The sequence below is a fragment of the Oncorhynchus clarkii genome, chromosome 2, assembly GCF_045791955.1.
Source record: "Oncorhynchus clarkii lewisi isolate Uvic-CL-2024 chromosome 2, UVic_Ocla_1.0, whole genome shotgun sequence".
Classification (NCBI taxonomy): Eukaryota; Metazoa; Chordata; class Actinopteri; order Salmoniformes; family Salmonidae; genus Oncorhynchus; species Oncorhynchus clarkii.
In genome coordinates, this window is record NC_092148.1 from 62,556,727 (window position 1) to 62,583,106 (window position 26,380).

The window sequence follows — 26,380 nt, forward strand, 5'->3', positions numbered from 1 at the left end:
CTGCGGAAGAGACTGGGTGAACTGTGTTTAAGAGATTAGGCCAGCCACAAACCAAGGTCTGTTTCAAACCTGTAGTTTTCTTCAACGTAAAGCTCTTTGAAAAACACCATGAAATTATGATGTTTAGCATCTACATGATGACACCTTCATGACAAAGAACCTAACAGAACAAATTCAACATAATTATTTGAGTGATAGCACACTGTACTGTATGCATTCGGAAAGTATTCTTCCTTGACTTTACCCATATTTTGTTACATTACAGCCTAATTCTAAAATGGATTAAATATTTTTTTTGCCCCTCATCAATCTACACACAATACCCAGTAATGACAAAGCAAAAACAGGTTTGTATAAATTTTGCAAATGTATTAAAACTTTAAAACTGAATTATCACATTTACAGCCTCGAGTCTTCTTGGGTATGACGATACACGCTTGGCACACCTGTATGTGAGGAGTTTCTCCCATTCTTCTCTGCAGATCCTCTCATCCTCTGTCAGGTTGGATGGGAAGCGTCGTTACACAGCTATTTTCAGGTCTCTCCAGAGATGTTCGATCAGGTTCAAGTCCGGGCTCGGGCTGGGCCACTCAAGGACATTCAGAGACTTATCCCAAAGCCACTCCTGTGTTGTCTTGGCTGTGTGCTTAGGGTCATTGTTCTGTTGGAAGGTGAACCTTCGCCCCAGTCTGAGGTCCTGAGCGCTCCGTATTTTTTATCAAGGATCTCTCTGTCCTTTGCTCTGTTCATCTTTCCCTTGATCCTGACTAGTCTCCCAGTCCCACCCTCTGAAAAACATCCACCACAGCATGATGCTGCCACCACCATGCTTTACCGTAGGGATGGTGCCAGGTTTCCTCCAGACGTGCCACTTGGCATTCAGGCCAAAGAGTTCAATCTTGGTTTCATCAGACCAGAGAATCTTATTTCTCATGGTTTGAGAGTCCTTTAGGTGCCTTTTTCCAAACTCCAAGAGAGCTGTCATGTGCTTTTTACTGTATAGTGGCTACCGTCTGGCCACTCTACCATAAAGGCCTGATTGCTGCAGAGATGGTTGTCCTTCTGGAAGGTTCTCCCATCTCCACAAAGGAACTCTGGAGCTCTGTCAGAGTGACCATTGGGTTCTTGGTCAGCTCCCTGACCCGCGAATACCCGCGATTGCTTAGTTCGTCCAGACGGAAAGCTCTAGGAAGAGTCTTGGTGGTTCCAAACTTCTTTCATTTCAGAATGATGGAGGCCACTGTGTTCTTGTAGACCTTAAATGCTGCAGACATTTTTTGGTATCCATCCCCAAATCTGTACCTCGACACAATCCAATCTCTGAGCTCTACGGACAATGCCTTCGACCTCATGGCTTGGTTTTTGCTCTGACATGCACTGTCAACTGTGGGACCTTATATAGACAGGTGTGTGCCTTTCCAAATCGTGTCCAATCAATTCAATTGACCACAGGTAGATTACAATCAAGTTGTAGAAACATCTCAAGGATGAGCAATGGAAACAGGATGCACCTGAGCTCAATTTTGAGTCTCATAGCAAAGGGCCTGAATACTTATGTAAATAAGGTAATTCTGTTTTTTAATTTTAATACATTTGCAAACATTTCTAAAAACCTGTTTTCGCTTTGTCATTATGGGGTATTTTGTGTAGATTGATGAGGGAAAAAAAGTATTTTATACATTTTAGAATAAGGCTGTAAATTAACACAATGTGGAAAAGTCAAGTGGTCTGGATACTTTCCGAACGCACTGTATTTGAGTCACTAACATCTTCATATGTTCATGTTTGGTATATATTTTACATGTCTGTGTGTACCAATAATCTGTTTATAACCTATACCTGAAATCCTCTGACTCATGGTTGGTTGTGCAGACACGTCAGAGCTGACAGTTTCACCAGTGTGGAGTGACCCTCCTTGTATCAACCTTCCTGCTACACCTGGGCTGAGTCACAGCCTGGCGCTTGGTGTCCCAGTGGGTATTACTACGCTCTGTGACTGTGTGGCACCTATAATCTCTCTGAGGGAAGGGACTGACTGGGTGAGAGGTTTCACTGTCAGACCTCCCAGGGAATGACAGGGGGAATTCCATCCCAGCACCCAGGCAGGCAGGGGGCTGTGAGTCAGTCAGAAATTAGTCAGGCCTAGGAGACAGGGGCGAGAGGCAAGGGCCTTTGAGTTACTCAGTTGAGCTCTCTGTAGGCCTGAGAGCCACTCTTCCTTTGACCCCCACAGACACCCCCACTTACTCACTCGGTCACTACTGCATGGTGGGAATCCACTTAATCTATTTATACCAGAGTTTCCCAAACTAGGGGTCGCCTGATTTGAAAATGGGGTCATGAGAGAAAATGTGTGTTTGGTTCATAGAACCAGGGTTAAGTCAGTAACCTCTGGTAGCAGCTAGATGCAGATGTAATAAAAATAATGGTTTCTGTTTTCTTCCTACAAATGTGGCTCTATCTTTTGAATGGTTTAAGCTACAAAATATTAGGACAACACTGAAAGATAACTCTCAGGAACACATACATACTGTAGGTTGTCATATTAATAAAAATGTTTTAAAGTTAACATTGGCTGTTGATTACATAACTTGTTTTACATGGTGGGTCACAAATTGTTTTTTTATATCAAAATGTGGTCGCTGGCCAAAAAAGTTTGGGAACCCCTGATTTATAAACTAGCATCACACCTGGCTTCATTAACCCCTCCTTCTGAAATAGCAAGCCGATAGCTAGCTAGCACATTACAAGGCTTCTCTCAAAATGGCATCCATGATTATCAAGGCCAACCTGGGAAATAAACATCTCTTAGACATGAAAGCTAAACCTTCCATCTACATAACCTCATCACCAATCAGTCATTGTTAATTAAAGACAACTAGGAAAAGTCTAAAAGACATATGGTAATGCCAGTGGTGTTTGTTGATTTTGTAATTACATGTGTTCTAATGTGTGTGTGAAACCCCAGGCCAAGGGATAAACAAGGGGAGTATCCAAGGCCTCTCCAGGGGGTCGGCCCTAGTGCTGCTAAAGAGCATAAACCTCTCAGACGGAAATGCAGTATGGTCCTGTCAACCAAATACCAAACCCCTGTGTAATTACAGCACTACAAGCTGACAGAATGCCAACACTTTCAAACAATAGCAAGGAACGGACGGTACTGCCAAAGACTTCAGCAGCAGGCCAATGCACTCCTTTCTCTCCCCTCTACTCTCTCTATAAAACCTTAATCTTTCAACTTTCTCCTGAGTCAGCAGAGGCAGCCCAGGGCAGCGGAGCTCCATGTCTCTCCCTCCTGTCTGGCTGTTCCAAAGCCCTTTCTTCTAAAAGCGTCTTAAGTCCTCCAACGCTCCCCCTTTCAGAGAAGCGGGGCCTTTACAAACCATACAGGACAGCAGAAAATAACACTAAACTTTGTTCAGGAACTAGTATGAAAAAGTCCAAGGAGAGTTTACTTGTGTTCTATTCTTCTCCTTTCGTGTGTAGAATGTTAACTTAACATTTCTATCTACCTAAAATACACAACACAATACACATTCTGAGACGCATAGCACAGCAAACAAAGTAAGTTGTGCTGATAACTAAGAAAAGGTAAGATACACAGAAAACATGTTAACTCAAGTTCCCCCCCACTCAAGTCCTTTTCTTCCCTCAGTGTGCTGTCCTCCCTCTCTTTTTTCCACATCTCTACTCTTTCCCAGTTGGGGCATTTAGTATTTAGTATGTCCTGACAAAAGTGTTCACACAGCAATGGGAACAGCAAACACAAACATTACACACTCACCAGATAGTTCATTTTCAGCCCTCTTGTGTGAGTCCGTCCGACAGACTCCAGACAGGAGTAACAGGGCAGCGATTTGGTCCTGGAAACAGCCCCTGTCTAGCCACCAGTTAAAGTTCCCTGTTGTCTCTTTCCAAGGGAGAAGGACTTGGGAAGATCCTAACACATTCTCTGGCACTGTGATCTCAGAGTGCAAGAATGAGACTGTCCCATTTACATCTCTCTCTCTCTGTGTGTCTGTCCTTCGCTGCTTCTCCCGACTCCCTCTTGCTCTCTGTCTCTGGCCAGGGGAGGGAGGGAAGAATGCGCAGTAATCCGACACCCCCCAGTTCCCACTCCCGGGCTGTGATTGGTCGAAGGACCTCTTCTTATGTTAATGATTCTTGCCCTCTCTCTCCCCCTGGCTGTGTGGAATGTTTAGTGCCTGTGCTCAGACCTTGGAGGGACACAGACACTGAGTTTAAAAAAAAAATGAATTACCCCAGCAGAATACACATACCTCCCCCAGCCACCTCGGCTCACTCTTTTCCTCCTCACCAATCTCATCTCTATTTGTATTATCTACCCGCTGGCTATAGACTCAATTGGCATTTCCCTCCTCACTAAAACTATTCTTATTTCTCTTTCGTCTCATCAGTCTCCCATTGTTGCTCAGATACATGAACACATTATACACACATTATACACTCCGTATTTTATTTGATTTAACCTTAACAAATCTACCCTGGCCAAACCCAGACGATGCTGGGCCAATTGTGCGCCCCCCTATGGGACTCCCAATCACGGCCGGTTGTGATACCGTTACATGTTAGTCAATCTAATAATGCATGTCTAAACACTATTACGGGCAGTGTGTTGTACTACACATTCAAATCCAAGACAAGACAATCTATCCATCTGACAGGTGTGGTACATCACGAAGCTGATTAAACACCATGGTTATTACACAGGTGCACCTTGTGCTGGGGACAATAGAAGGCCACTCTAAAATGTGCAGTTTTGTCACACAACACAATGCCACAAATGTCTCAACTGTTGAGGGAGCGTGCAATTGGCATGCTGACTGCAGGAATGTCCACCAGAGCTGTTGCCAGAGAATTGAATGTACATTTTTCTACCATAAGCCGCTTCCAACGTTGTTTTAGAGAATTTGGCAGTACGGCCAACCGGCCTCACAACCGCAGACCACATGTATGGTGTCGTGTGGCTGAGCGGTTTGCTAATAACTTTGTGAACAGAGTGCCCCATGGTGGCTGTGAGGTTATGGTATGGGCAGGTATAAACTATGGACAATGAACACAGTGTAACGGTTTTCTTCCTGGGAAGGAGAGGAGGACCAAAATGCAGCATGGTTATTTATAAACATCTTTAATGAAAGATGAAAACGTGAACACTATACAAAATAAGAAAACGTGGAAAAACCGAAACAGTCCTAACTGGTGCAAAACACAGAGACAGGAACAATCACCCACAAGATACCTAAAGAATATGGCTGCCTAAATATGGTTCCCAATCAGAGACAACGATCACCCATGTCACACCCTGGCCTAACCAACATAATAAAGAAAACATAGAATACTAAGGCCAGGGCGTGACACACAGTTGCATTTTATAGATGGCAATTTGAATTCAGAGAGATACCGTGACGAGATCCTGAGGCCCACTGTTGTGACATTTATCCACCTCCATCACCTCATGTTTCAGCATGGTAATGCACGGTCCCATGTCGCAAGGATCTCTACACAATTCCTGGAAGCTGAAAATGTTCCACAGGCCACAATCAACAGCATGATCAACTCTATGCGAAATATCTGTCACGCTGTATGAGGCAAATGGTGGTCACACCAGATACTGACTGGTTTTCTGATCCATGCCCCTACTTTCTTTAAGGTATCTGTGAACAGATGCATATCTGTATTCCCAGTCAAGTGAAATCCATAGATTAAGGTCTAATGAATTAATGATTTCCTTCTATGATCTGTAACTCAGTAAAATCTTTGTAATTGTTGCATGTTGCATTTATATTTGTGTTCAGTATAATATCAACTGGGTAGAATATCTCAGTGTTGGTCATGCAGCCCCCCCCCAACAACCACACCACAAAATAAATTAGTAAATCATTTTTTTTTATATCATACAAGGGGTGTCCTTTGAGAAATGAACTTGGTAAATCAGAGTATAACACAATAACTGTATAAGTGTTACGCCCTGATCTGTTTCACCTGTTTTGGTGATTGTCTCCACCCACCTCCATGTGTCTCCTGTTTTCCCCATTAGTCCCCGGTGTATTTATCTGTGTTCCTTCTCTCTCTGTGCCAGTTTGTCTTGTTTTGCCAGGTCAACCAGCGTTTCTCCTAGCTCCTATTTTTCCCAGTCTGTTTTTTCCTAGCCCTCCTGGTTTTGACCCTTGCCTGTCCTGATCCCGTATCCGCCTGCCTGACCACTCTGCCTGTCCTGACCTCGAGTCTGTCTATCCCCTGGTACTGTTTGGACTTGGACCTGTTCACTGAACCCCTGCCTGTCCTGACCTCGAGTCTGCCTATCCCCTGGTACTGTTTGGACTCTGACCTGGTTTATGAACTCTCGCCTGTCCCCGACCTGCCTTTTGCCTACCCCTTTTGGTGTAATAAATATCGGAGCTCAACCATCTGCCTCCTGTGTCTGCATTTGGGTCTTGCCCTGTGCCCTTATAATAAGTGTATATAACATAAGTAGTTCCACAAGGGAAATCTCACAAGACTGTTAAAATGCCATTAAAGTACTCCGAAAAATCTGAAGGTTGTTGAAGAAAGCTTTAAGTCCGTATCTAAGGTAGAGTTCACGGCTCAGGGAAAACAAACAATGGTATGACATCCAACTGGGATGACATCCAACTCCTAGTCATCCATCTAAACCAGATTAAGCAGGTCAGGAGGTCAAATACAGGCCAACTTCTCAATCAATATTCCAGAACTAACTCAACACCAATGGCTTCCAATGGAACCATTCAGTCTCCATGCAGATATGTCTAACACCCAAACATGACTAACCTCCATGTGGCATACTACAGTATACTGATTAAATCAATAGTGGCTAGACTTTGTTATGAGACAGAAAGGTGAGCAGGATATGGTATAGTTATATGAATGAGGTATGTGAAGGTGAGAGTGAGAAAGAGAGAGACTTCCTAACCTCTTGCCAAATGTATGACCATATTAGAGACACATATTTTCTTCAGATTACACGGACACACAAAGAATTCAAAAACAAATCCAATTCTGATAAACTCCCATATCTATTGGGTGAAATACCACAGTGTGCCATCACAGCAGCAAGATGTGTGACCTGTTGCCACAAGAAAAGGGCAACCAGTGAAGAACAAATACCATTGTAAATACAACCTATATATATGTTTATTTATTTTCCCTTTTGTACTTTAACTATTTGCACATCGTTACAACACTGTATATAGACACAATATGACATTTGAAATGTCTCTATTCCTTTGGAACTTTTGCTTTGGCAATGTAAACATATGTTTCCCATGACAACAAAGCCCTTTGAATTGAATTGAGAAAAAGATAGAGAGTGTTATCATGGAGGTGGGGGCTGTGTGTGTGAAAAGGGCGGGGACACATGTTCCTTACAGAATGAGGGCTAAGGGTAGACCACTACATAGCCTACATAGACTACAGTCAAAGAGGTGTAATGCATGGAGGGCAACAGCACCTACTACAATCATAGACTATGGAGAGAAAAAACACCACACAAAGCACTAGAAATGTCAGCAGGCTGTGGGAGACAGAATAGAGGTGACAGTCTAGCAGGGCTCACACTGTCCCATGGGCCGAACCACTGAGGTAGCAGGCACTACTGTCAAGCCTCAGAACTAATGTCGTCACGAAACCAGAATTTTGACTTTGAAACGGATACCAGGTTAAGGATCACGATATTCAATACCAAAATTATATTCAAAACCAAGACGATACTTGATACCGAAAGGATACCACAGCAAAAAAGAAAGCATATCAGCTAGTCACAGAATAACCACTGGGTTGTATTTATTTAAACATTGAACAATATGAAGAACTGGTAGAACTTAAATAACAAATAGAATATATTGTATTCTATATTCATTTAAAAAAAATTAAACAACATATTAAATAACAGAAGAACATCTTAAATGTTCCTTATGAAAAACCATATCTGAGACTAATTTGACAATAACATCTAAACTGTTTTCAAATGTAAATTGATACATATCAGGTTTAATTTGCTCATGTACAGTATGGCCATAATATTGGTTCAAATGACATTCATTAGACCAGGGGTTCTCAAACCTCTCCTCGGGAACCCCCAGTTGTTGGATGTATTTGAACTATTCCACAGCCAGCACACCTGATTCAAATAGTCAACTAATCATCGAGCCCTTTACTAGATTAATCAGGTGACTTAGTTCAGGGCTACAACAGAACTGTGAAATGTCTGGGGGTCCCAGAGGAGATGTTTGAGAACCACTGCATTTGACCTATGTGTCAGCGATTGGGTGCAGAGATGTAGCGGAGTCAGGCACAGGACACAGGTTTTGAGCAACACAACTGAGTTTACTCAAAAAAAAGTCAAGTAAAATTCCAAATAGGAACATACATACACACTAGCACAATCAACAACCACTAAAGACACCAACAATCACGGATAGAACAGAAATGTATGCCAGAGGGTTAAATAAGGAACATGATATGGGAATTGAAACCAGGTGTGTGTAATACAGACAAAACTAAACTGAAACATGGATCGATGGTGACTAGAAAGCCGGTGACGTTGACCACCGAACACCACCCGAACAAGGAGAAGGGCCCGACTTTGGCGGAAGTCGTGACACTATGATTCATTATTCATTACAGGAAAATAACTGAATGTATTAAATGAATAGTTTAGTTCCAAAACGACAAGCAAATTTCTGAAGCTTCTATATTGCAATAGTCTACACACCATAAAATGAAATCAAATTGTTATTGTCACATACTTCATAAACAACATGTGTGGACTAACAGTGAAATGTTTACTTATGGGCCCTTCCCAACAATGCAAAATACTTTTTATTGTATTTTTTTATAATAGAAAATAAAAAATAATAACAGAAATAAATACACAATGAGCTATATACAGTGGGGCAAAAAGTATTTAGTCAGCCACCAATTGTGCAAGTTCTCCCACTTAAAAAGATGAGAGAGGCCTGTAATTTTCATCATAGGTACACTTCAACTATGACAGACAAAATGAGAAAAAAAAATCCAGAAAATCACATTGTAGGATTTTTAATGAATTTATTAGCAAATTATGGTGGAAAATAAGTATTTGGTCACCTACAAACAAGCAAGATTTCTGGCTCTCACAGACCTGTTATTCCTTCTTTAAGAGGCTCCTCTGTCCCCCACTCGTAACCTGTATTAATGGCACCTGTTTGAACTTGTTATCAGTATAAAAGACACCTGTCCACAACCTCAAACAGTCACACTCCACTATGGCCAAGACCAAAGAGCTGTCAAAGGACACCAGAAACAAAATTGTAGACCTGCACCAGGCTGGGAAGACTGAATCTGCAATAGGTAAGCAGCTTGGTTTGAAGAAATCAACTGTGGGAGCAATTATTAGGAAATGTAAGACATACAAGATCACTGATAATCTCCCTCAATCTGGGGCTCCACACAAGATCTCACCCCGTGGGGTCAAAATGATCACAAGAACCACATGGGGGGACCTAGTGAATGACCTGCAGAGAGCTGGGACCAAAGTAACAAAGCCTACCATCAGTAACACACTACGCTGCCAGGGACTCAAATCCTGCAGTGCCAGACGTGTCCCCCTGCTTAAGCCAGTACATGTCCAGGCCCGTCTGAAGTTTGCTAGAGAGCATTTGGATGATCCAGAAGAAGATTGGGAGAATGTCATATGGTCAGATGAAACCAAAATAGAAGTTTTTGGTAAAAACTCAACTCGTCGTGTTTGGAGGACTGATGCTGAGTTGCATCCAAAGAACACCATACCTACTGTGAAGCATGGAGGTGGAAACATCATGCTATGGGGCTGTTTTTCTGCAAAGGGACCAGGACGACTGATCCGTGTAAAGGAAAGAATGAATGGGGCCATGTATCGTGAGATTTTGAGTGAAAACCTCCTTCCATCAGCAAGGGCATTGAAGATGAAACGTGGCTGGGTCTTTCAGCATGACAATGATCCCAAACACACCGCCCGGGCAACGAAGGAGTGGCTTCGTAAGAAGCATTTCAAGGTCCAGATCTCAACCCCATAGAAAATCTTTGGAGGGAGTTGAAAGTCCGTGTTGCCCAGCAACAGCCCCAAAACTTCAATGCTCTAGAGGAGATCTGCATGGAGGAATGGGCCAAAATACCAGCAACAGTGTGTGAAAACCTTGTGAAGACTTACAGAAAACGTTTGACCTCTGTCATTGCCAACAAAGGGTATATAACAAAGTATTGAGATAAACTTTTGTTATTGACCAAATACTTATTTTCCACCATAATTTGCAAATAAATTCATTAAAAATCCTACAATGTGATTTTCTGGATTTTTTTTTCTAATTTTGTCTGTCATAGTTGAAGTGTACCTATGATGAAAATTACAGGCCACTCTCATCTTTTTAAGTAGGAGGGCTTGCATCATTGGTGGCTGACTAAATACTTTTTTGCCCCACTGTACATGGGGTACCAGTACCGACTCGATGTGCAATAGTAAGAGGATATTGAGGTAGATATGCACATATAGGTAGGGGTAAAGTGACTAAGCAACAGGATAGATAATAGACAGTAGCACTGACACCATAGAAATACAATGGATTTTACACAGAATACTACCAAAGACTACAGTATGAAGATAGGCAGAAACTGCTTCTCCAATAATAATCCACTCTCACACTCGTAGGTGACGTCATGGCGACGTTGGCTAGCTAAGCACATGCGTAGAAACACGTCATCGGGTCTAACGGTTGTCTCGCGCCGAACCGCGCATGTGCTGGCCGTCAAATCAAAGGCACTTCTTCAATATAAAGTTGTTTTTTAAGAAAATGAAAACATGTCACTTCCACGAGGTTGGAGTTAAAACATGTTCAACTACTTAAGAGAGTGGCTGGAATCGAGGTTGTGCCTTTAGATTTAGAGAAAATGAACCACTAAAGAATAATTTTTCACTTTTCTCATTGACTTCTCAAATCCCAAACCCCGTTCTGGTCTGTTTGGTCTGTTTCGCAGTGTTCCCGAAGGTCTCACGATATTGCGCCTCATATCAAATCAAATCAAATTGTATTTGTCACATACACATGGTTAGCAGATGTTAATGCTAGTGTAGAGAAATGCTTGTGCTTCTAGTTCCGACCATGGAGGAATATCTAACAAGTAATCTAACAATTTCACAACAACTACCTTATACACATAGGTGTAAAGGAATGAATAAGAATATGTACATAAAAATATATGAATGAGCGATGGCCAAACGGCATAGGCAAGATGCAGGAGATGGTATAGAGTACAGTATATACATATGAGATGAGTAATGTAGGGTATGTAAACATTATATAAAGTGGCATTGTTTAAAGTGACTAGTGATACATTTATTACATCCAATTTTTAATTATTAAAGTGGCTAGAGATTTGAGTCAGTATGTTGGCAGCAGCCACTCAATGTTAGTGGTGGCTGTTTAACAGTCTGATGGCCTTGAGATAGAAGCTGTTTTTCAGTCTCTTGTTCCCAGCTTTGATGCACCTGTACTGACCTCGCCTTCTGGATGATAGCGGGGTGAACAGGCAGTGGCTCAGGTGGTTGTTGTCCTTGATAATCTTTATGGCCTTCCTGTGACATTGGGTGGTGTAGGTGTTCTGGAGGGCAGGTAGTTTGCGCCCGGTGATGCGTTGTGCAGACCTCACTACCCTCTGGAGAGGCTTACGGTTGTGGGCTGTGCAGTTGCCGTACCAGGCGGTGATACAGCCCGACAGGATGCTCTCGATTGTGCATCTGTAAAAGTTAGTGAGTGTTTGGTGTTTTGAAGCCAAATTTCTTCAGCTTCCTGAGGTTGAAGAGGAGCTGCTGTGCCTACTTCACCACACTGTCTGTGTGGCTGGACCATTTCAGTTTGTCCATGATGCACCTCTGGGTTTAGAAACTGTGATACTACGATTCCAAGAGTGCATTTCAACTCCCAGGGTGTAATGCGCCACCCAGGTCTGCTGGCTGGCTAGTGGCTACTGCTAGCAAACCCAGACAAATGCAAAGTAGTCTAAATATATTGCTGTCATAGCAATGAGTGCATTTCACATTACTTTTGGGTTGTAATCATATTATAATTATCATATGAATGTCATGCTGAATATACAGCACCAGTCAAAAGTTTGGACACACCGACTCATTAAAGGGGTTTTCTTTATTTTTACTATTTTCTAATAATAGTGAAGACCTCAAAACTATGAAATACACATGGAATCATGTAGTAAGCAAAAAAGTGTTAAACAAATCAAAATATATTTCATATTTGAGATTCTTCAAAGTGGCCACCTTTTGCCTTGATGACAGCTTTGCACACTCATGGCATTCTCTCAACCAGCTTCACCTGGAATGTGTTTCCAACAGTCTTGAAAGAGTTCCCACGTGGGGTGGCAGGTAGCCTAGTGGTTAGAGCGTTGGACTTGTAACTGAAAGGTCGCAAGATCGAATCCCAGAGCTGACAAGGAAAAAATATGTTGTTCTGCCCCTGAAAAAGGCAGTTAACCCACTGTTTCTAGGCTGACATTGAAAATAAGAATTTGTTCTGACCTGCCTAGTTAATTAAATAAAGGTTACAAAAAAATAAAATGCTGAGCACTTGGCTGCTTTTCCTTCACTCTGTAGTCCAACTCATCCCAAACCATTTCAATTGGGTTGAGGCCGGGTGATTGTGGAAGCCAGGTCATCTGATGCAGCACCCCACCACTCTCCTTATTGGTCAAATAGCCCTTACCAGCCTGGAGGTGTTGGGTCATTGTCCTGTTGAAAAACACATAGTCCCACTAAGCGCAAACCAGATGTATTGCGTATTACTACAGAATACTGTCATGCTGGTTAAATGTGCCTTGAATTCGAAATAAATCACAAACAGTGTCACCAGCAAAGCACCCCCACACCATCACACCTCCTCCTCCATGCTTCCCGGTGGGAACCACACATGTGGAGATCATCCTACTCTGCAAGACATGGCGGTTGGAACCAAACATCTCAAATTTGGACTCATCAGACCAAAGGACAGATTTCCACCGGTCTAATGTCCATTGCTCGTGTTTCTTGGCCCATCATAGCACTTGATGGTTTTTGCGACTTCCCTTGAAGAAATTTTCAAAGTTCTTGAAATGTTCCGTATTGACTGACCTTCATGTCTTAAAGTAATTATGGACTTTCTTTCTCTTTCCTTATTTGAACTGTTCTTGCCATAATATGGACTTGGTCTTTTACCAAATAGGGCTATCTTCTGTATACCACCACTACCTTGTCACAACACAACTGATTGGCTCAAACGCATTAAGAAGGAAAGAAAGAAGCCAAAGGTCCTGAGTCGTATCAATCACCATGGTGATTGAGCTGTTTCACTGAAGTAGACTCACTTCTGGTGCTCAATACACACATACGCAGCACAAATTCACACACACACGTGTGAAGTTCAGAGTTTTACATGGTCTCATGGGACTGTTGTCTCATGGGACCCGTACAACAGTCCCAGTCTCTCTCGTCAGACCCTCGGTGAGATCACAGCTATCAATTAAACAGAGAGCCAGTTCAGACACAGAGATTAGACCATCACATCAGAGTCAGACATTACTTCAATTAGACTCCCTCCCCTCCTCCCCTCTCACTACTTAGCTAATGAGCCACCCCCCACCCGGGCCCACTAATCAATACCCCTGGCCCAGGAGAGAAGACCTGAGCCCAGAGTAACAGGCTTAACTACCTGTCAAAATACCACATGGCATAAAGAAAGACATTCAATAAATGGTACACACATAGACCTGTAAACCTGACCAGAGAATATTGCGGTGGTGGCTAAATATCTCAGAAGAAGAAGATATAACAGTGGACTACAAGTCATTAACTGCAGGCACATACAGTTGCACCCGCAGCACATAATTCAGACACATCTCTCAGCTAGACCTTGTGGGTCTGCATGGCTTGCATCTAGGATCTGTTGGTTCTGTCATTGCTGTGCAGCAGAACACTGGGTCCATTGTGCTGGTGTTGTCCAGACCATAGCTGTCCAACTGCCCATGCATTCCTCACACCTACACACTGAGTGCCTCTCCTGGCCCAGCCTCACCCGCCACAGCCCTGGTCCCTGGCCCCTATGGCCCCCTGCTCCAGCCAGCACGCAGCCTTTGTCACTCACACATTGTACAAATGCCTGAAAACACTGGTTCCCCTTCGCCATGCTCAGACAGAACAGACTTATCATTAAGGAGGACAAGAGATGTAGTTCACCAAATGTGAATAAGGAAATATGGAAATTCTGTTTCCTAGTGAATTGAGGTTATGTTTCTGTCTCTCTGTGAATTCACAGGGAGTACAGAGGTCCTACTGGGACTGTTGCTGGGCAGGACCACAGTCTCTCCAGCTCTCCCTCCACCATCTCCCCAAAACCAGCTCACAATGGTGAATCACGTGGATCACTAATTACTTAATTAACCCCTTAAAAATGACTTATTCAGTAATGTGTGTGATGTTTAGCATTAAATGAGCCCATTCTACAGTGAGATTTTATGAATTTTAGTATAAGCCTATGACAATGTGGATTTTAGTATTCCATAATTGAAATGGATATTTAATCATTATTAGGGTTTGACTAAACCTCAAGCTGTCATTTGTACTGATTAACCCTACTACTGTAAGCCTCTGACTAGTAAGCCGTTATAATTGAAAGGCATTTCTTTTGATTCCAAACAGTTGTATCATGGACACACTCGTATCCAAACTATGCATAATAACAAAGAGTGTCCTGTGGGGAATGGGACCGTGCTGCAAAACTGTGACATCATTCATAGTGGCTGAGAGTGAAACAATGCACATCCTTGTGTTTGACATCCCCCCCCCCCCCCCGGTCAACAGGAATATTCCTGCAGCTTCGAAGCGCAAAAAGTAAAATACTGATTATTTTGTTGTGACTGTGTCAGTCTGTAACATAAGGCTTTTCAAAGGCTTAAGATGGAAGAGTGGGGAAATCCTCCAAAAACACAGTAATACACTCATCCACAACGAAACACAACCAAGCTTGCTCGCACACGTTGGATGGACAGTGACACACACACGCACACGCACACACACACACAGGACAAAGTCTGTCCTCTTACAGGATACAGCGTCAAAGATTCTGAAAGTGTGATCTGACATTTTGGATCTTCGCAGTTTGAGGGAGGAGACTCTGCTATCTGGGATGCACAGGAAAAAACAAGCTATAGGCTACCATGATAAATTAACAATATTCACTGTAAGTGTTTACAAATCCCCTTCCCCCGAGTAATAGGATTGATCTGAACAGCTTCAACATTCATTTCCATAGATAATTGCATTTGTTTATTCTCTGATTTTATATTTCATTTGTTTTCTTATCAGGAAAGCTTGTTAATACTCTGAGATGATTAAAAACCACAAAGTGAGTATTTCTTTCATCAAAGCTCGCTCCACAAAGCTGCCTGTTCCTCAGTATAAGCGCTCTGAAGCACAGGGGTAATTTCCCTCTCTCTGTTTCGCTGCAATAAAAAGATTAGCATTAATGCGTCAGGAAGCAAATGGCATTATCTCTGTGTGTGGAGAATGGGAGGCTGATTGTATTTCCAGGCTAAACGAGAGAAGATGATCCCTGGAGGGAGTCATTGTTTAGGGAAAAACGTCTTCCTCACTGAGATGCTTAGGCGTTCTGTATGCAGAGGAGAGGAGGTCCAATAGGACCTCAGACTCTCTCAAAATACGCTTTTCCACTGCCAAGTTAATTACATTCTCCTGATCTGCTTTTTCATTTTAATCTCTATTATAGTTGGGTGTCGTTGTGCTGCCATTAGTTCGGCAGCACTTCCACTGAAGAGTAATCAGCTAAAATCTTGTGAAATCTGCTGCCTGGCTCCGGGCTCCGGAGCCAAACACAAATACTGAGTTCAGTTAAATCCACCAGAAGAGACAGAACAAATACTACAAGAAATATTATGGTTAAACTCAAATATACTAATTGATTAAAAAAAGTATAATCTTTGTAAATTATATCATAAATAGGACTGGTGGAGTTATGTCACACATGCAGTTAACAAAAATATCTACATTAGTACATTAGAGTGTCTAGTTTGAGAAACAAATGCCTCACAATTCCTCAACTGGCAGCTTCATTACATAGTACCCGCAAAACACCCGTCTCAAAGTCAACAGTGAAGAGGCGACTCCGGGATACTGGCCTTCTAGGCAGAGTTGCAAAGAAAAAGCCATTTCTCAGACTGGCCAATAAAAATAAAATATTAAGATTGTAAAAGGAACACAGACACTGGACAGAGGAACACTGCCTAGAAGGCCAGCATTCCGGAGTCTCCTCTTCCCTGTTGATATTGAGATGAGTGTTCTGCAGGTACTATTTAATGAAGCTGCCAGTTGAAGACTTGTGAGGCGTCTGTTTCTCAAACTAGACACTCTAATGTACATGTCCTCTTGCTCAGTTGTGCACCGGGGCCTCCCACTCCTGATTCTATTCTGGTTTGCGTTGTTCTATGAAGGGAGTAGTACACAGTGTTGTACCAGATCTTCAGTTTCTTGGCAATTTTTCGCTTGGAATAGCCTTCATTTCTCAGAACAATAATAGACTGACGAGTTTCAGAAGAAGGTTCTTAGTTTCTGGCCATTTTGAGCCTGTAATCGAACCCACAAATGCTGATTCTCCAGATACTCAACTAGTCTAAAGAAGGCCAGTTTTATTGCTTCTTTAATCAGAACTACAGTTTTCAGTTGTGCTAACATAATTGCAAAAGAGTTTTCTAATGATCAATTAGCCTTTTAAAATGATAAACTTGGATTAGCTAACACAACGTGCCATTGGAACACAGGTTGGTGGTTGCTGATAATGGGCCTCTGTACGCGTATGTAGATATTCCATTAAAAATCTGCCTTTTCCAGCTACAATAGTTATTTACAACATTAACTATGCCTACACTGTATTTCTGATCAATTTGATGTTATTTTAATGGACAAAAAATGTGCTTTTGAACCCAAACCTTTGAACGGTAGTGTACGGTTTACACAAACACACACACAAATACACTCTCACTCACAACAGATACACACACAAAAGACACACACAGACAGAATTACTTACATAGACACAAGACACACAGACAAAGAAAAACAAACACAGTGTCCCTTCAGTCAGGTTGGAATGTAGGAATGTGGCTCCAACTCTACAATCCACCTAGGGTTACAAAATTCTGTGAATTTTCAATAAATTCCCTGGTTTTCCAGAAATCCTGGTTTGAGGACTAAGGATTTCCTACTTATTCCCTACTGATTCAAGGAAACCTCCAACCGGGTCTTCGGGAAATCCGGGGAATTTATTAAACGTTTTATTTTGCAACCCTAACTCTACCATAACTTCGGACTTTCCAACCATCATTTCCAGGAAGGGGACCTTTTCCTATGGGCACAGTGGCAGGACTGAGTCACTACAAAACAATGCAGCTAGGTGGTCACCATCACTAAGCATGTCAAAATAGGCATGACACAATTACTTGTAATATACCTGTAATATTGATGTTTATCACTATAATCTATAGCTTGAACAACACAGCCAAACCATTCTCTGGAGCAGTTGTCTGGAGAATTGGAGATATGTGAAGGATTTCCGCTATGTTCCTTCAAATAACTGCAATAATCCCTTTAGTCATAGGCAGAGTTATATCTCTGAAGATGCCTTTCCCTCTCTCCATCTGCCTGATGTGTGTTTGCATTACTGACTCTGTTCTGTGGTCTTGTATCTGAGGTGTTGGGTGTGAACCGGAGCCCAGCCGTAGCCCTGTATAGATGAAATAACAGGTAGCCCTAGAGAGGTGTTGAGGTGAAAGCACCGGCGCCAGCCATGACAGGCCATCAGTAACTGCCATCTAACGTAATATCATTACAATTCTCACTGAAGTGTGACTACGGTCTAATTTAATTTGATTAGTCAGCTCAGCCATTTGTAACTGTCAACTAGGCTACTGTAATATTACCGCCATACAGCCAAAGCCTCCCTTGTGGATGGGGATCATGGACCAGGCAAGCTTCTTGAGTGAAATATGAGCTATAAATACATGTGTTCAAACGGTAAAGTTTGAATAAAAAAATATGTGTTAATTTCAACACAGGTACACTACCTAACCGTGTTCAAGTGCCACACGGATGTTCCTAGCCCTGTGAAACAATGACAACAGATGACAGCTAATGAGGAATAAGTGAACAGTGTGGGTCAGGGTTCACAGAGCTATAATGAGTTCTGTAGCTATGCACTGTATTCTAATCAGCTTTCTTCATCATTTAAAAGAGCTCTCGTCTAGTGGAACCATAAAAATAAAAAAGAGACAAAAAACTATTAATTGGAGGAAAATAACATACAGGTCAGAGCTGTTAAAACCTCTCTGGGATATGTGGGACTGTAGCGTCCCACCTCGCCAACAGCCAGTGAAAGTGCAGGGCGCCAAATTCAAAACAACAAAAATCTCATAATTAAAATTCCTCAAGCATACAAGTATTTTACACCATTTTAAAGATAACATTCTCATTAATCCAGCCACAGTGTCTGATTTAAAAAATGCTTTACAGCGAATGCACCACAAACGATTATGTTAGGTCACCACCAAGTCACAGAAAAACACAGCCATTTTTACAGCCAAAGAGAGGAGTCACAAAAAGCACAAATAGAGGTCAAATTAATTACTAACCTTTGATGATCTTCATCAGATGACACTCATAGGACTTCATGTTACACAATACATGTATGTTTGTTCGATAAAGTGCATATTTATATCAAACGATCTCATTTTATATTGGCGTGTTACGTTCAGTAGTTCTAAAACATCTGGTGATTGTGCAGAGAGCCACATCTATTTACAGAAATACTCATTATAAATGTTGATGAAAATACAACTGTTATACATGGAATTAGAGATATACTTCTCCTTAATGCAACCGCTGTGTCAGATTTCAAAAGAACTTTACGGAAAAAGCAAACCATGCAATAATCTGAGTACAGCTTTCAGACAACAAAGCAGCCAAAAAGATATCCGCCATATTGGGTAGTCAACATTAGTCATTAATAGCATTATAAATATTAACTTACCTTTGATGATCTTCATCAGAATGCACTCCCAGGAATCGCAGTTCCACAATAAATGTTTGTTTTGTTTGATAATGTCCATCATTTATGTCCAAATAGCTTATTTTGTTAGGGCATTTGGTAAACAAATCCAAAAGTGCGTTCAGGTCCCGCCGAACGTCGGACGAAAAGTTCAAAAAGTTCCGTTACAGCCCGTAGAAACTTGTCAAACTAAGTATAAAATCAATCTTTAGGATGTTTTTATCATAAATGTTCAATAATGTTCCAACCGGAGAATTCCATTGTCTGTAGAAAAGCAATGGAACGAGAGCGAACTCTCTCGTGACTGCGCCTCAGAGCCTGTGGCAATCTGCCAGACACCTGACTCATTCCTCTCTCATCCGGCCCCCTTCACAGTAGAATCCTCAAACAAAGTTCAAAAGACTGTTGACATCTAGTGGAAGCCTTAGGAAGTGCAACATAACCAATATCCCACTGTATCTACAGGCTGAGTTTAAAAAAACTACAAGCCTCAGATTTCCCACTTCCTGGTTGGATTTTTCTCAGATTTCCGCCTGCCATTTGAGTTCTGTTATACTCACAGACATTATTCAAACAGTTTTAGAAACTTCAGAGTGTTTTCTATCCAATACTACTAATAATATGCATATATAAGCATCTTTGACAGAGTAGCAGGCAGTTTACTCTGGGCACCTTATTCATCCAAGCTACTCAATACTGCCCTCCTGTCACCAAGAAGTTAACTAACTATTCAACAGATATCAGGGCTGAGCAAAGAGAAATGTATACAGAGATACATAGGTACTGTATACTGTATATGGCTCTGGGGATGAGAGCGCACTACTGCCCCCTTGGAGATTACACAAATCAAGGTAACCATGGAATCAGTGGCCACCATAACGTTTGTATTTGTTTATACCGCAAACATAAGACAAGCATCACATAATCACATCCAAATGTCCTTGCAGTATAACCAAAGAGATCTATGTAATTGGACAGCCTTCGACCAAATTAGCACATGGTGCCAACCAGTCGTTGATTTTCCAGGACACTACTGGCCCCTCTTAGATATGTTAGTGATCTGGTGAAGTGACAGGAGTGAAACGTGGTCAATGTCTCTGTCCTGTGTTTGTCCTACAAGGCCAAAGTGGTGTAAGGTCAGGCGTGTTCACCTTGCGGCTATCACCCTGAGGGCCATCCATTACCCCTGTGAGGTCCACAACCTCTAAGGTTCGCTGGCTCCACTACAGCCCAGTGAAACATGACACTCATTCATCAGGGCCTGGAATGTGTGTTAGTGAGAAACAAGAGGTGGAGGGACCACTGTTTTAACAAGAAGATTTAAGACCAGGTAGGCTGGCGGCTGTAGTGGGGACAAATCATCTGACGACCCACCCCACTGACTATCCCTCTCTGTCTATGACACGGACGAGGTCAGGGGTCAGTCAGATCCGGCGTTGTGATCGGTGCGTTCCACTGAGCTTTGTGAAAGAGGAGGCGGTGTGTGTCAGAGCTGCATGGGGAATAACGCTGTCTAATGAGCAGATCAGTATCAGCACAGCTCTCTGATGCCTGCTGTGTCGCTAACACCACAGAGACACTTAAACACCAGCTCCCTGCTTCACACACTAACTCACACACTCAGCCTGCCTGCCTGCTTGTGGGATTATTAGGTGAATAGGCGCTTGTGCCAGTCAAACTGAAAGACAGGCCGGGCTAATAAACTAATTAGTGGCTTGGATAGCATGGAGGCGAAAGGGCTCTTAGACCTCACATAAATGAATTGTAAGGAAACAGACACACTATTCACAGTGCTGGTGAACACATACAGTAGACATACTGTAGTGGCCACACTGCCAACGGCACCACTTCACTGGAACCAACTATTCGTCCATGCCTTGATGTCACCCTCTAGACAAAGCCACCATGCACATTCATCTCCTTGTCTTGTCTCTCACCCCCTGGAATAGGAATGACATCATACACACTACATTTGGAATGGCAAATGAGATTGCTAGGCTGTGTTCCACTTCCAAGAGGCAAAAACACTGGGGGGGCACTGGAATTCATTGGACAATTTGGAGGCTCCACTTTCAGACAGCAGGAGGTGCTTCAACAGTCAATCCCAACCCCAGAGCCAAGGCAGCAAGAGCACTGTCTACAACCACATTAGGAGCACATCCTGGTGTCATTATCTCTGGGTGGTGGGGTCAGAACCAACGCAGCCTGGGAAATTGCTATAAAACCTGTGAACGCCTCTAACAGACTGTAGTGTACAGAATACAGAGTGTGGTATTACAGCCCATTACCATGGAGTTCAGTGAATATGAAGAGAGTTATAATCAAAATGATGACAGGGACAAGAAGGACTGATGGACAGGGACATTACAGGCTGATAGTGGACCATGAAGCAACCCCTGTGCAGTGTCACTGTTGTGTTGTACCCTTCCTCTACTAATGTTGTAGTACCCTCCCTCTGCTAATGTTGTAGTACCCTCCCTCTACTAATGCTGTAGTACCCTCCCTCTACTAATGTTGTAGTACCCTCCCTCTACTAATGCTGTAGTACCCTCCCTCTACTAATGCTGTAGTACCCTCCCTCTACTAATGCTGTAGTACCCTCCCTCTACTAATGCTGTAGTACCCTCCCTCTACTAATGCTGTAGTACCCTCCCTCTACTAATGTTGTAGTACCCTTCCTCTACTAATGTTGTAGTACCCTCCCTCTACTAATGCTGTAGTACCCTCCCTCTACTAATGCTGTAGTACCCTCCCTCTGCTAATGTTGTAGTACCCTCCCTCTGCTAATGTTGTAGTACCCTTCCTCTACTAATGCTGTAGTACCCTCCCTCTACTAATGTTGTAGTACCCTCCCTCTACTAATGCTGTAGTACCCTCCCTCTACTAATGCTGTAGTACCCTCCCTCTACTAATGTTGTAGAACCCTCCATCTACTAATGTTGTAGTACCCTCCCTCTACTAATGCTGTAGTACCCTCCCTCTACTAATGTTGTTGTAGTACCCTCCCTCTACTAATGCTGTAGTACCCTCCCTCTACTAATGCTGTAGTACCCTCCCTCTACTAATGCTGTAGTACCCTCCCCTCTACTAATGTTGTAGTACCCTCCCTCTACTAATGCTGTAGTACCCTCCCTCTACTAATGCTGTAGTACCCTCCCTCTACTAATGCTGTAGTACCCTCCCTCTACTAATGCTGTAGTACCCTCCCTCTACTAATGCTGTAGTACCCTCCCTGTAGTACCCTCCCTCTACTAATGCTGTAGTACCCTCCCTCTGCTAATGTTGTAGTACCCTCCCTCTACTAATGCTGTAGTACCCTCCCTCTACTAATGCTGTAGTACCCTCCCTCCTAATGTTGTAGTACCCTCCCTCTACTAATGTTGTAGTACCCTCCCTCTACTAATGTGTTGTAGTACCCTCCCTCTGCTAATGCTGTAGTACCCTCCCTCTACTAATGTTGTAGTACCCTCCCTCTACTAATGTTGTAGTACCCTCCCTCTACCCTCACTCTACTAATGTTGTAGTACCCTCCCTCTACTAATGTTGTAGTACCCTCCCTCTACTGCTGTAGTAACTAATGTTGTAGTACCCTCCCTCTACTAATGTTGTAGCTGTAGTACCCTCCCTCTACTAATGTTGTAGTACCCTCCCTCTACTAGTATGCTAATGTTGTAGTACCCTCCCTCTACTAACGCTGTCTAATGTTGTAGTACCCTCCCTCTACTAATGTTGTAGTACCCTCCCTCTACTAACGCTGTAGTACCCTCCCTCTGCTAATGCTGTAGTACCCTCCATCTACTAATGCTGTAGTACCCTCCCTCTACTAATGCTGTAGTACCCTCCATCTACTAATGTTGTAGTACCCTCCCTCTACTAACGCTGTAGTACCCTTCCTCTACTAATGTTGTAGTACCCTCCCTCTACTAATGTTGTAGTACCCTCCCTCTACTAATGCTGTAGTACCCTCCATCTACTAATGTTGTAGTACCCTCCCTCTACTAACGCTGTAGTACCCTCCCTCTACTAATGTTGTAGTACCCTCACTCTACTAATGTTGTAGTACCCTCCCTCTACTAATGTTGTAGTACCCTCCCTCTACTAACGCTGTAGTACCCTCCCTCTACTAACGCTGTAGTACCCTCCCTCTACTAATGCTGTAGTACCCTCCCTCTACTAATGTTGTAGTACCCTCCCTCTACTAATGTTGTAGTACCCTCCCTCTACTAATGTTGTAGTACCCTCCCTCTACTAACGCTGTAGTACCCTCCCTCTACTAACGCTGTAGTACCCTCCCTCTACTAATGCTGTAGTACCCTCCCTCTACTAACGCTGTAGTACCCGCCCTCTACTAATGCTGTAGTACCCTCCCTCTACTAATGCTGTAGTACCCTCCCTCTACTTATGCTGTAGTACCCTCCCTCTACTAATGCTGTAGTACCCTCCCTCTACTAATGCTGTAGTACCCTCCCTCTACTAATGCTGTAGAACCCTCCTTCTACTAATGCTGTTCTACCCTCGCTCTGCTAATGTTGTAGTACCCTCCCTCTACTAATGCTGTAGTACCCTCCCTCTACTAATGCTGTAGTACCCTCCCTCTACTAATGTTGTAGTACCCTCCCTCTACTAATGTTGTAGTACCCTCCCTCTACTAATGCTGTAGTACCCTTCCTCTGCTAATGTTGTAGTACCCTCCCTCTACTAATGTTGTAGTACCCTCCCTCTACTTATGCTGTAGTACCCTCCCTCTACTAATGCTGTAGTACCCTCCCTCTACTAATGCTGTAGTACCCTCCCTCTACTAATGTTGTAGTACCCTCCCTCTACTAATGTTGTAGTACCCTCCCTCTACTAACGCTGTAGTACCCTCCCTCTACTAACGCTGTAGTACCCTCCCTCTACTAATGCTGTAGTACCCTCCCTCTACTAACGCTGTAGTACCCGCCCTCTACTAATGCTGTAGTACCCTCCCTCTACTAATGCTGTAGTACCCTCCCTCTACTTATGCTGTAGTACCCTCCCTCTACTAATGCTGTAGTACCCTCCCTCTACTAATGCTGTAGTACCCTCCCTCTACTAATGCTGTAGAACCCTCCTTCTACTAATGCTGTTCTACCCTCGCTCTGCTAATGTTGTAGTACCCTCCCTCTACTAATGCTGTAGTACCCTCCCTCTACTAATGCTGTAGTACCCTCCCTCTACTAATGCTGTAGTACCCTCCCTCTACTAATGTTGTAGTACCCTCCCTCTACTAATGCTGTAGTACCCTTCCTCTGCTAATGTTGTAGTACCCTCCCTCTACTAATGTTGTAGTACCCTCCCTCTACTTATGCTGTAGTACCCTCCCTCTACTAATGCTGTAGTACCCTCCCTCTACTAATGCTGTAGTACCCTCCCTCTACTAATGCTGTAGTACCCTCCCTCTACTAATGCTGTAGAACCCTCCTTCTACTAATGCTGTTCTACCCTCGCTCTGCTAATGTTGTAGTACCCTCCCTCTACTAATGCTGTAGTACCCTCCCTCTACTAATGCTGTAGTACCCTCCCTCTACTAATGTTGTAGTACCCTCCCTCTACTAATGTTGTAGTACCCTCCCTCTACTAATGCTGTAGTACCCTCCCTCTACTAATGTTGTAGTACCCTCCCTCTACTAATGTTGTAGTACCCTCCCTCTACTAACGCTGTAGTACCCTCCCTCTACTAACGCTGTAGTACCCTCCCTCTACTAATGCTGTAGTACCCTCCCTCTACTAATGTTGTAGTACCCTCCCTCTACTAATGTTGTAGTACCCTCCCTCTACTAATGCTGTAGTACCCTCCCTCTACTTATGCTGTAGTACCCTCCCTCTACTAATGCTGTAGTACCCTCCCTCTACTAATGCTGTAGTACCCTCCCTCTACTAACGCTGTAGTAACCTCCCTCTACTAACGCTGTAGTACCCTCCCTCTACTAATGTTGTAGTACCCTCCCTCTACTAATGTTGTAGTACCCTCCCTCTACTAACGCTGTAGTACCCTCCCTCTACTAACGCTGTAGTACCCTCCATCTACTAATGTTGTAGTACCCTCCCTCTACTAACGCTGTAGTACCCTCCCTCTACTAATGTTGTAGTACCCTCCCTCTACTAATGTTGTAGTACCCTCCCTCTACTAATGTTGTAGTACCCTCCCTCTGCTAATGCTGTAGTACCCTCCATCTACTAATGCTGTAGTACCCTCCCTCTACTAATGCTGTAGTACCCTCCATCTACTAATGTTGTAGTACCCTCCCTCTACTAACGCTGTAGTACCCTTCCTCTACTAATGTTGTAGTACCCTCCCTCTACTAATGTTGTAGTACCCTCCCTCTACTAATGCTGTAGTACCCTCCATCTACTAATGTTGTAGTACCCTCCCTCTACTAACGCTGTAGTACCCTCCCTCTACTAATGTTGTAGTACCCTCACTCTACTAATGTTGTAGTACCCTCCCTCTACTAATGTTGTAGTACCCTCCCTCTACTAACGCTGTAGTACCCTCCCTCTACTAACGCTGTAGTACCCTCCCTCTACTAATGCTGTAGTACCCTCCCTCTACTAATGTTGTAGTACCCTCCCTCTACTAACGCTGTAGTACCCTCCCTCTACTAACGCTGTAGTACCCTCCCTCTACTAATGCTGTAGTACCCTCCCTCTACTAACGCTGTAGTACCCGCCCTCTACTAATGCTGTAGTACCCTCCCTCTACTAATGCTGTAGTACCCTCCCTCTACTTATGCTGTAGTACCCTCCCTCTACTAATGCTGTAGTACCCTCCCTCTACTAATGCTGTAGTACCCTCCCTCTACTAATGCTGTAGTACCCTCCATCTACTAATGTTGTAGTACCCTCCCTCTACTAACGCTGTAGTACCCTCCCTCTACTAATGTTGTAGTACCCTCACTCTACTAATGTTGTAGTACCCTCCCTCTACTAATGTTGTAGTACCCTCCCTCTACTAACGCTGTAGTACCCTCCCTCTACTAATGCTGTAGTACCCTCCCTCTACTAATGCTGTAGTACCCTCCCTCTACTAATGTTGTAGTACCCTCCCTCTACTAATGTTGTAGTACCCTCCCTCTACTAATGCTGTAGTACCCTCCCTCTACTAACGCTGTAGTACCCTCCCTCTACTAATGCTGTAGTACCCTCCCTCTACTAACGCTGTAGTACCCGCCCTCTACTAATGCTGTAGTACCCTCCCTCTACTAATG

The 26,380-nt window shown here is 43.2% G+C and overlaps 1 protein-coding gene across 3 annotated transcripts in view; it reads right to left on the reverse strand.

Moving 5' to 3' along the window:
* LOC139371292 (breast cancer anti-estrogen resistance protein 1-like) overlaps positions 1-26,380 on the reverse strand; it is a 124,446-nt gene that overhangs the window by 47,892 nt on the left and 50,174 nt on the right. Inside the window, exon 1 of one of the 3 annotated variants that reach the window (XM_071111603.1) lies at positions 3,785-4,063. The exons of the other annotated variants lie outside the window; for them this stretch is intronic. Coding sequence (XP_070967704.1) covers positions 3,785-3,796 — 12 coding nt within the window. The 5' untranslated portion in view covers positions 3,797-4,063. Of the gene's footprint in view, positions 1-3,784; positions 4,064-26,380 lie in introns of those variants that run through there. 3 annotated transcript variants of the gene reach the window in all.